The sequence below is a fragment of the Rhinopithecus roxellana genome, chromosome 4, assembly GCF_007565055.1.
Source record: "Rhinopithecus roxellana isolate Shanxi Qingling chromosome 4, ASM756505v1, whole genome shotgun sequence".
Taxonomy (NCBI): domain Eukaryota; kingdom Metazoa; phylum Chordata; class Mammalia; order Primates; family Cercopithecidae; genus Rhinopithecus; species Rhinopithecus roxellana.
The window spans coordinates 155,715,154-155,727,585 of record NC_044552.1 but is presented as its reverse complement, the minus strand read 5'-3'; the positions used below and the strand labels follow the sequence as shown (position 1 = coordinate 155,727,585).

The window sequence follows — 12,432 nt, the reverse complement described above, 5'->3', positions numbered from 1 at the left end:
TGATGGCAATCCTTAGAGATGTTCTGTAAGTCCACGTGGGCACAGAAATGTCAAGGCTTCCTTTCAACAGAAAAATAACATTTCTGAGGGTTCTGAATTACGCAAAGAGGTAAGTCATTCAGGGATACTTTCTGGCTGACACATAGACGCAACCAGACACAAATAGATGAAATAAGGATCTTCCCGAAGTGAGCATTTGCTCTGTACAGATGATCATTCTTTGATTCTAGACTCAGACATGTAGCAGCTCTTACTTGTTCATATCATAATGTACCTGCTCTTTGGAGGAACTCAAGAGGATATGTATATTTGCCTAAATAAAGAAGGCCAGCAGTAAGTTCCATTTGCAAGGCAACCCTTCAGAGAGAAGATGCCTGTATCAGTCCCGTAGTGATTGAGGATCTCATTGACACGACCAATCTCTTACACAGAAATAAATCGCTGCGCAACTGTGCTCTGAGTGTAATGGTATTGAGCCTGGCCTTCTTTTATCCTATAATCAGTTAAAATACGAATTATGTTGGTCATTTGCAGAATTCTTTTATATACAAACAAAAAATCATGGTGGAAATGTATTCAATGCTCTAAATTGATGCTAGCCTCTTTCTGTTTTATAGTCAATAGAGAAAGCAATCTCTACTAAAAATACAAAAATTGGCTGGGTGTGGTGGTACAGGTCTGAAATCCCAGCTACTTGAGAGGCTGAGGCAGGAGAATCACTTGAACCCAGGAGACAGAGGTCGCAGTGAGCCGAGATCATGCTACTGCACTCCAGCCTGCAGGACAGAGCAAGACTCTGTCTCAAAAAAAAAAAAAAAGTTTTTGATTTACAAAAAAAAGCATTTAGCATAAATTTAGTTCACAAATTAAGCTATTACATCCCTAAATTATATTACATAAATATGTTACTAATGTTTTCTCTAACTTTATAACCACAACAGATCATTTATTTCCTTTTTTTTTTTTTTGAAACGGAGTCTCTCTATGGCCCAGGCTGGAATGCAATGGTGCAATCTCAGCTCACGGCCACCTCTGCCTCCTGGGTTGAAATGATTCCCCTGCCTCAGTTTCCTGAGTACCTGGGATTACAGGTTCATGTCACCATGCCCAGCTGATTTTTGTATTTTTAGTAGAGACAGGGTTTCACCATTTTGGACAAACTGGTCTCGAACTCCTGACCTAATGATCTGCCCGCCTCAGCCTCCCAAAGTGCTGGGATTACAGGAGTGAGCTACTGTGCCCAACCTAGCTTATTTATTTCCTAAAATTATAGTGTATAACTAACAAACTAATTTTAAAAATATGTACAACTGGAGTACACAATTGTCAAGAACTATTTACTTTTGCTTAGTTGAAATATTTGGTAAAGACTTTGCAAATAAACACTCATCATGTCTATTCCGACCTATAATGTGCTAAAATTCTGTTTAAGAATTCAAGAAAGAGGCCAGGCACGGTGGCTCATGCCTGTAATCTCAGCACTTTGGGAGGGCGAGATGAGTGGATCACCTGAGGTAAGGAGTTTGAGACCAGCCTGGCCAACATGGTGAAATCCCATCTCTACTAAAAATATAAAAATGAGCCGGGCATGGTAGCAGGCGCCTGTAGTCCCTGCTATTCAGGAGGCTGAGGCAGGAGAATTGCTTGAACCCAGATGCGGAGCTTGCTGTGAGCAGGGATTCTGCCATTGCACTCCAGCAATGTTGTTGCAGTCAGCACAGAGGACGGTCAAAGGGTCCCTTCTGTTACACTTTCACGGCCGCACCCTCCTCTCGCCTGCTTCCACTCCCTTCAGAACCGCTGGGAAGCATGAATCTGTTCTCCATTTCTATCATTTTGTCATTTTGAGAATGTTATATAAATAAAATTATTCAGTGTACGACCTTTGGGGAAGGGTTTTTTCCACACAGTACATTTCCCCTGAGATCTATCCAAGATATTTTGTGCATCAACAGCCTGCTCCTTTTTTACTGCCGAGTAATATTCCAGGGTATGGAGGTACCAGTTTGTTGAACCATTGACTGTGAAAGACATCAGAGTTGTTTCCATGTTCTGCTAATATGAATAAAACTGCTATAAATGTTCATATACAGATTTGTCTGTGTACCTATGTCTTCATTTCTCGAGGATAAATAAATAAGAGTATAACTCTGTCATCTGGTAAATACATATGTCATTTTTAAAGAAACTGCTATATTCTTTTCCAGAGTGGCTCTACCATTTTATATTCCCATTAGGAATTTGTGAGTAATCCAATTTCTCCACATCCTCACCAGCATTTGGTGTTGTCTTTACTTTGTATTTTAGCCATTTACCTACTTCACCGATTACTGTAGACGTTACTTTATACCTTCTTAACTTGTCATGTTCTACTGCAGTTGCTATTTTATAGGTTAAGTTTAGAAATCTTATCTTTCCTTGCATCTGTGTTTATATTTGCCTGAAATGCTTCCTCTACATGTAGAAATACATTAGACAATGCTGTAACTTTTGCTGCAACCCTCAAATATAATTTAGAAAATTCAAGAGGAGAAAAACAGTGCATTGTATTTACCTATATTTGTGCTTACTATGTTTTTCCCTCCTTCCTAGTGCTCCGAAATTCCTTTTTTTGTTGTTGTTTCATTTGTCTAGAAAATTTCTTTAGCCATTCTTTTAGGGTAGGTCTGCTGGTGACAAATTCGCTTAGCTTTTCCTGATCTAAAAAAAAAGTATTGATTTGTTCTTTATTCCTGAACGACATTTTCACTGGGTATAATATTACAGGTTGGCAGTTCTTTTCTTTCAGTATTTGAAAACCATTGTGCCCCTTCCTTCTAGCCTTCATGGTTTCTGATGAGAAATCCACTGTATTTAGAACAATTTTACCCCTATAGGGAAGGTGTGATATTTCTCTGGCTTCTTTCAAGATTTACAATTTGTCTTTAGTCTTAAGAAGCTGAAGTATGTTGTGTGTTGGTGTGGGTTTCTTTGCGTTTTTCCTGTTTTAGATTCACTCAGCTTTATGAATCCATCTATAACTTTATGTCTCTTGCAGACTTCGGAAGTTTCCAACAATTATTTCTTTGAGCACTTGCCCACCATTATCTTCTCCTTCCAGGAATCCCCTGACACAAACTTTAAATGCTCCATCAAAGGCCCACGGGTCTCTGAGGCTCTATTCCCTTTTTCTTTTCCCAGCCTAGTTTTTCTTTGCCATTTCGAGTGTGTCATTTCTATGTTCCATCTTCCAGTTCACTGACTCTTTTCTCTGTTCCTTCCATTCTTGTGTCATACCCGTCAGTGAGTGTTTTATTTCAGAAATTTCAAACAAAAGGCTCTCCACTCGGCCTTTACTAGTGTTGGTGGGGACAAGGAGAGGGCCGCAGTTTTTCTGTTGCGTTTGGCTGGAGTAGACTGGTTATTGTCTAAATGTTTTCTGTGTTGCTAGGCAGCCCCTTTCTGAGTCCTTTGGATAAAAAACAGGCCATTGTTGGGGATTTCTTCCTTCCTTCCTTTCTTCCTTTTCCCTTCCCCCCTCCCTTTTCTCTCTGCCCCTCCATTCCTCTCCACTTCTTTTCTCCTCTTTTCTTTTTGTCTACACATGTTGACATTTCCAGGTTGCCAGTTTCTTCAGTTTCACATCTGAGGTAATGTGGCAAAAGAAAACTCAAGAAATTCACCTCTGTATTCTTCCTTGGGTTCTAAAATCCCTATTCTGTCCACATTCTTCTCACCATTTTCAGAATCTTCATAAGCTTGTACAGCTGACCCTTGAATAACATGGGTTTAAACTGCATGGGTCCATTTATATGCAGATTTTCTTCTGCTTCTGCCACCCCTGAGACAATAAGACCAACTCCCCCTCTTCCTCTTCCTCCTTAGTCTACTCAATATGAAGACAAAGACGATGAAAATCTTGATGATCCACTTCTACTTAATGCATAGTAAATATGTTTTCTCCTTTTTTGTAATGTTCTTAATGTTTTCTCTAGCTTTTTTTTTATTATAAGCATACATCACATATTACCTATGAAAAATATGTATTAATCAACTGTTTATGATGTCAGTAAGGCTTCCCGTCAATAGCAGGCTATTGGTAAAGTGTGGCGGAGATAAAAGTATACATGAATTTTGTTGACATAGTGGTTGGCACCCCTAACTCCATGACTCCACGAGTCAACTGTACAATATGCAATGTGTAGGCTTTTTAGTGCAGTTGCTGGGAGGAAGAGGGAAAAGTATGTCTACTGCAGCTTCCCAGAAGCAGAATGTGTGCTAGATCATTCTTTTTTCAATGTCTATTTTTTTTCCATTTTCCTTTAATTCTTTAAAGTTCTTAGAGTCTTGCCAACAACAAAACTGAACAGATGAGTGTGTAATGAAAAGAACTATCCTTTAAAAGTGCTTTCTAAGTGGCCTGTGGACATGTTCTCCCGGAATTAAAAATTCTATGAAAATTTTTTAGATGTGACATCAATTCTATTATAATCTTACAAATACCCTTTGCCAGTTAAATAGACAAACTCGCTTTTTAAAATTAGGACATTTCATAAGACTATGGTCTCAAGCTACAGTTCCCCAAAGTACCTGGGGTGAGGCACTAAAACTAATTTCCTCCTCAAAGAAGGTGAAACTAAGTGTGAGAGATACTGCTCAATATGTGGGGTGAGCATTGCCTCAGTGTTCCTAGGATACTCCCAACATATACCTTTTGTCCTGGAATAATTATTGATGGGGTATTCTTTTATACTCACAATATCTAATTTTGCATGATAAGCTAATATATATGTTCATATCACCTATAATAATGAAAATGAAAACAGGAGGAAAACACCCAGCAGGCACAGATACCACCCCAGTCATCTCCGCTTCAGGACACCACGGTGTATATTTACTGTTCATTAGTGGAAGCATTAAGTAGCTCATATGCAAGGTCCATCTTCTTTTTCTCAGCAGCCACTTATTACTATATATTTTGTGCTTATACTGTGAAATATAGCACCTGTAATGATAATGAGTAACTAAAAGGTATTGACTAAATAGTTGCAAACATATGTTCTAAGATTATACAAGAATATCAAAGGATGCTAACATTCTGCCAGTTGTACACTTAAAGAAAACACAGACATCAATTTGCAATTACATGTGTAACTTCCTAGTCTTTACAGTGAAACTCTTCTATGAACAAAGTTTGCCAACTTCTCGGCACCTAAATCATTTAACTGTGATTTAATATAAGTTCCATAATTATCAACTTTTCTTTTTCAGTGTCCTCAGACATAAGTTCTCAACACCCAGTTAGACATCTCCAAACACATGTACTCAGCTGGCATCAACTCCCATCGTGTTGGAACAACGCAGCACCCTTCCCCCAACCAAACTGGGTCTTCAGACTTCCCATTTCCTTCTATGGCAACCCATTTTTCTCTAGTTCCCCACCAATGAAACTTCAATGCCAAGTTAGTCAAGGTTATGTGAAATATAGCCCATATTTTTTGTCCAATCTTCAATATCTCCTTCAGGTTCTAGAAGAACAAGAACCCACCCTTTTCAGCAAGCATTCTCTATGCTCATTCCTCCATTCCTCCATCTACAGAATCCTACCTCAATTCAATTCATCCATGAAGTTCTTCCTGATGACTTCCAACCAGATGTGTTTTCTCCACCTTTAAAACTTCATAATATTTTCAGGTGCAATACGGCAGTTATGTTTCATATTCATATATTATAGCTATTAGGTTGAACCACATGAAATTGTTGAACCGATAAAAATGGCAATCCCATATGGTTCAATCTAATATTTCTCTTGGTTTTAGGGCTCATAAATAAAGAGCAGTCTCCATGAAAACAGGGGCTGAGTTATGTCTCTCTTTTGGATCCCCTGAGAAGCCTAGGACATTGGAAGGGCTTAAAAAGTGTTTGTCAAAATAAAGACTCATAAATCAACACATGTCTTATGCATATGTTTGCAAAGTCAATCCTCTGAAGCAATTAGTCTAACTACATATGAAATCACTAATTGTTATACAAATCAGCACAAATGGCAGTTTAGAACCTGAAGGTTCTGGCAATATAAAATGTTTTGATTCAAGGAGCTGTTTTAAAATTATTTATTTGTGAAGGAAACATCCTTGGATTTAGAAGTTGGCAGATACAGTGAAAAGCTTTTTAGCTGACTGAAATAGAAAAAAAAAAAAATCAAAACACTTTTTAGCACATGCACTTCCCTTATAAAACCAAATTGCCTGAAAGCAGAGCCCAGCAGTTTGTGCACAATGAGTGTGCGCCTCAACACCATCAGCAGGAGATGCAAAATGCAGAATGACAGGAACAATTTGCATTTCTATAGCTTCTTTGTATACCCAAACTCTGAGAGCATTTTACAAAGCCATAAATACCATCACCCGGAAGAGACTGGGAAAGGATGCAGATACAAGGATGGACTTCGTGTACCCTGACCCAGGAGTACCCCTGTGCAGAGCAGTGGCCCCCATACAGCTGTAAACCTGAGTGCCATTAATTGATGCTGGTTAAGAAAAGGGGAACACATATCTGCAGGGTCCGTAATAGTCACAGGGAGCATTCCCAGAAAGTGTTTGTCTTTCTTGCATTCACAAAGAATAATGTCAACAAATGGTGAGCTGTATTTGCGAGTTTCCCCAACAAAGGACTGGTCTCTAGTTCTAGGTGATGGTGGTATTATCAATCACTTCACCAGTTCCCCCTAATTCCTACAAAGATCACCAATCCGAATGACAAGTGTGTAGGGCTTTCATGGGGCTAGGAGCAGTGGGCTGCCAGAAGCTCTGCTGGGGCCAGGAGAGAAGAGAGCATCATTCACTCTTATTATGTTGCAGGAGCCTATTTCCAGGGACAATTTTACTGGACCTTGGAGAAATTCAATGCAAAGGTATACTTCTGTTGTGCTCCAGGCTTCCTTCCCCACCAGCTGCGGAACTGTGCAGTTCTGGTCCTGGCCAAGCAGTGTCCAAAGCTAGTTGCCAATGAGGCCTGGAGCCCACACCTCCTCTAGCGTAGCATAGCAGCAGCCCTCACTATCCTCCAGGGGTCACAATTGGGTTACGAATTCCTCACAGTGCAGGGACTGAGCAGCCTGACTGGGAACAATTTATTCGAATCCTTCTTCATTAAGATTCAAATGGAATAAGTAAGGCAGAAATTGAACAGACACAGAAATTGTGCCTTGCTGCTCCTGTAGTCAGTAAACATTTATTCACTAAGCCTAGCTCGTGTGTTCTTTCTTTCTCTCTCTCACACACACAGTTGTTCTTCCAATCTTTCCTGCTTGCTGTGTTAATGCATAATTAAGAAGGTCAGAATGAATGAAGCAGTGTGGAGTAAAGTTCAAGGAATCCCCAGGCACTATTTATTCTATTAGATCTCAGGAATGAATGTCAGATTGGCAGCGCAGGCGGCATGAGCAATGGAGCTGGCAGCATCCCAGGAATGGCCACCAAGGGAGACTCACCTGCACAGTCCAGTCATTCCTCAGCTCCTTCCCTGCGAAAATCACACGCAACTGGTCAGTCGGAACCCCCTGTCGCTTAGCAACCACCTCCTTGAGCTGGAAGATGCTGGTGTCAGAATCGACCTCCACTGGGAAACCATGGCTGGAGTTGAACCTGACAAACACTGACCAAGGAAATTGGAAGGGAGAAAGGAAGTGAGCATCACTTGAAGCCCTTAAATGGCCATAGCAACATTTCTCAACTGACTTACCCCTTGCGGCCTTGAAGTGAATGGCATATATTTTCTTTCACTTAAACAACAAAAAACTTAATGCTATAGAGCAATATTTGTGAAAAACAGAGTTGCCCATGAGATTTCCCTTTCATATATTCGTCAGTGACCTGCAAACTAAAATTGCATTTTCCCTTTGACATCCATCCTGAGAAATAGAGAGGCTTGAGCAGGACACTTGCCTGATTGGAATTGAAAGAGTCCCATGAGTTTATTGAAGAGACTCAGCTCTGACAGCCTGTACACACTCACACTCCCTCCACAGTGAAGCTCTTAATAAAAATACGAGGCAATGTATTAGCACTCAAGGTATAGCAATGGAAAAAATCCAAGCTGCTCTATAGACCAGAGCGAAGACCCACTAGGGGCTATGGCTCAGAGTCCTAGACTTGGATGGTCCTGGCCAAAATGCTCCACTGGGTCTATGAAGACAATTATTTGCCCTTTACTTTGGAAGGGAGGGGGTGGGGATGCTAGTGACACCATTTGTCTTATTGAAGCCACTGTTCCCCGTGAGACCCAGGCTGCATCCTCTAGTCTGTTTGCATGCTGTCTTCTCACCGCACCTGCTGTCCCACCTCTTCAGCATCTCTCATCTGCCCTTTCCTTTCCATTCTTTCTCTCACTGCTCAAAGTCACACTCTCATCACATCTTTTCTAGAGCCTCATAATAGCCCCCAACTGGAGTTTTGATCCAGTCCATTCACCTCCAAAAGGCCCTACATAGTTCTGCAAAATGAACCTGATTACTACAGAGCTATGTCACACCACTCAAATCCTTTAAGTCTCACACTGTTGGTTGGTGAGGAAAGACTCCAAGATCCCTTTCATCTAGCACAAACCTATATTCCAGCATTTTCTTCATTAGTCTCCATGCACAGAAAACTGCTGCACACAACTTCTTGCTTTTATTCATGACCTCCCTCCTTCTCCTCTTCCTACTGAAATCCTGCCTACCCCCATGGCCCACTTCAAATGTGATCTCCTCCAAGAAGCCTCTGGCTCTCAGCTCCTGCAAAAGCCTGATCTTCCCTATTCAGGGCACCAGTGGCATTTACTATGTACATCTTGTAATATCCAACACATTCCTTGTGGAAGCAGGATGGCATAAGGGTTGAAAGTACATCCTGCAGCGTTAGGAAGACCCATGCAAAAATTCCCACAGACTCCTTTAACTAGCTTAGGATGCTAGGGGTCAATCTATATATCCTGCAGCGTTAGGAAGACTGATGCAAAAATTCCCACAGACTCCTTTAACTGGCCTAGGATGCTAGGGGTCAATCTATTAACCTCCTTCTTTAGGTCTCAGTTCCTTTATCTTGAAAACATAAATAAACCATCGACCACATTATTTGACTCATTAAATGATATTTATAGTATTTAAAACGATCATCTTGTAACTTTTAAAAATAATGGACATTTAGCTGTTTTTGATATACATTTTGCCTTCTTTAAAAGATAATAAACTCCTCAAGGGCAAGTACTATTGTTTATTTACTGCTGTGTTTCTTTTAAATGTAGTACTATAGCTAATTATTTCTCAATTACAATGTGAGATGACCCACTTCATCATAATTATAATATTATTACTACGCCAATAATTATCAGGCACTTACTATGTGCCAGACATTGTGCTCTCACATGGTTTTTCTAAGCTTCCCAGTGATCTGGTCAGGTCCCTATTATTATCCTTATTTTATAGAATAAACGAACGCCCAGGGAATGGTACCCACTTTTCTAAGGACATTAATTACTTTCTAATAGAGCCGGGTTTCAAATTTATTTCAATCTAACTCTAAAGTTCATTCCATTTCTACTAAAATAGGCTTCCAGAAATCATCTCAGAAGAAAAGTCTAGACCGGGCAGTGGTTCAAGCCTGTAATCCTAACACTTTGGGAGACCAAGGGGCAAGGATCACTTGAGCCCAGAAGTTCAAGACCAGCCTAGGTAACAAAGTGAGACCCCCATCTCTACAAAAAATTTTTTAAACAATCAGCAGGGTGCGGCGGCGGGCACCTGCAGTCCCAGCTACTCCGGAGGCTGAGGTGGGATGGTTGTGTAAGCCCAGGAATTAGAGGTTTCAGTAAGCTGTGGTTGTGCCACCTCACTCTGTCACCCTGGGTGACAGAGATCTTGTCTTAAAAAAGTCCACATTTCTGCCGGGCGCGGTGGCTCACGCCTGTAATCCCAGCCTTTTGGGAGGCCAAGGTGGGTGGATCACAAAGTCAGGAGATCGAGACCATTCTGGATAACACGGTGAAACCTCGTCTCTCCTAAAAATACAAAAAAATTATTCAGGCATGGTGGCACATGCCTGTAGTCCCAGCTACTCAGGAGGCTGAGGCAGGAGAATGGTGTGAACCTGGGAGGCAGAGCTTGCAGTGAGCCGAGATTGTGCCACTGCACTCCAGCCTGGGCGACAGAGCAATACTCTGTCTCAACAACAACAAAAAAAAAGTCCACATTTCTATCCCTCATGATTAAACAGATAACAACAAAAAGCCTTTATGAGATAAATCAGATATTCCCTATATGGGTGAGCAGTACAAATAAATAAAAGCTCCAGTGAAGAGCTAAGAGCAAAGGACCATGAACAATAACCATGAACAACATGAGCCCCAAAACAGAAATGACGCTCAAGTGAGGGCAGGTGTCCCAGATGGCACCACAAGAACAAAAGCCTGACATCTCTGACCAGCATGGAAAATGTTTAGCAAAAGGAAGGACGACTAGTGACAAAGTGCTCCAAATAAAGAAAATTCATGAAAAATACTAATTACAGAGGAAAAGGTGCTTTTGATACACTTTTAAGTCAATTTCATTCAACACCTTTGAAAACAGAGTGGAAGAAACCAAAATGTACTGGAAGTACTGAGGTATCTTCACAGTATCCTCAGATCAGAGACCATAAAACAACCAACATCAGATAAGACACATGACAAGTTAGGGGCTAGGGGGACAAAAGATATGATCCCAGTTCTACATTTCATTTTCTACTAGTGAGAATAGATTCAAAGTCAAACACCATTGGAAGGAACGTGGGAAGAAGTGGCTGGAGTTTGTGCCAAAGCTGCTACATAAACAGATAAAAATTCCAGGAGATCCTAAGTTTATGATTTTGCTCCAGGGGTTCAAATCATGGAACTCCTGCTGCAAGGACAAGAATTGTTTTGTAAAGGGAAACTGCAAAACATAGTCAAGATACCTCTGTACAACTACTGAAATCCTAAGTATATACAAGTTTTTTCTATAATAGAAAAGTTACAGATTTAAAGCTTCAGCTCAATTTAGATAAATCATAAATACTACAGATATGAATATTTTTTAAGAGTAAATCAAATATACAATATAAATGTAAAATGGAAAGATAAACCAAATACATAATATTTGACCAACTAAAACATTTGCATGAATAAGAAAAAACATCTTAAGAAACTCACTGAGTCCATAATCAAGTGCCATTATGTGAAACCTTTTTCTGACACATGTGAGAAACATGTCATGTCCCATCTGTACCAGCCCCTGAACTCCAGCCATGATTTCCAAAACAGGAGTGGAGGGAAGTACCCAGTCCTCCTCATCTACTATCTCTTTAAAGTCACAGAAAGCAGAATGTCTTTAGAGCTACATAAAGAGAAATCTGAATGCTGGTTGTAACGCTTGCTAATTTTATGACAAGTCACCTGGCCACCTCGACGCTTAGATTCCTGATCTAATAAATGGGCATAAGGGATGCAACACCAATGTCTGTTACACAAGATTTATTGGGATTATGGATGTATTAGAAAATATCAGAAAGAGACTAGTACAGGGCCTATCCTCCCAGTGCTGGGCAAGTGTGTGCTCCAAAATAGTTCCCTACTCTAGGCACCTAGAGGAGGTAGAGCTAATTAAAGCAGTGTCTTTTGTATGGTAACTAAGGGAGATTAGATAGGATGTGGGCAAATACTAAGTAAAGTAGCCAATTTTTCTGGATTCTGTTCCTCTTGGTGGACAGAAAACTTCCAGAGACCAACAGATATGATAGAGAATATGGCTCATCTCCACTTTCTAAGGTTTAATTATATATTAAAAGCTTGGACATGCATTGTTTTAATAATTGTTTTGATGACATAGCATCAGAAACAAACAATGTATCAGTAAACATTATCAATCATGTGTATTATCAATCAACATCATAATGCACTGGTAAGAAAAAACATAATGGGCCGGGCGCGGTGGCTCAAGCCTGTAATCCCAGCACTTTGGGAGGCCGAGACGGGCGGATCGCGAGGTCAGGAGATCAAGACCATCCTGGCTAACATGGTGAAACCCCGTCTCTACTAAAAATACAAAAAACTAGCCGGGCGACCTGGCGGGCGCCTGTAGTCCCAGCTACTCGGGAGGCTGAGGCAGGAGAATGGCGTGAAACCGGGAGGCGGAGCTTGCAGTGAGCTGAGATCCGGCCACTGCACTCCAGCCTGGGCGACACAGCGAGACTCCGTCTCAAAAAAAAAAAAAAAAAAAAAAAAAAAAAAAAAAAAAAAAAAAAAAAAAAAAGAAAAAGAAAAAACATAATGAGACATATCCAGATTCCTTTTTTATGATACCCCATCCAGGGTTCAGAAGTCCCAGAGAGTAAGGCAGCGACTGAGAGGGAAGAGGGGAAGAGGTCATTGGTGCATGGGTCCTTATATTTCTTTCAAGAC

The 12,432-nt window shown here is 40.6% G+C and overlaps 1 protein-coding gene across 3 annotated transcripts in view; it reads right to left on the bottom strand.

The window, feature by feature from the left end:
• PRKN (parkin RBR E3 ubiquitin protein ligase) overlaps window positions 1–12,432 on the bottom strand; it is a 1,396,422-nt gene that overhangs the window by 1,107,352 nt on the left and 276,638 nt on the right. For 2 of the 3 annotated variants that reach the window (XM_010373152.2, XM_030929283.1), the window contains exon 2: window positions 7,472–7,635. The exons of the other annotated variant lie outside the window; for it this stretch is intronic. In XM_010373152.2, the coding sequence (XP_010371454.1) occupies window positions 7,472–7,635 (164 nt within the window). The remainder of the gene's footprint in view (window positions 1–7,471; window positions 7,636–12,432) is intronic. 3 annotated transcript variants of the gene reach the window in all.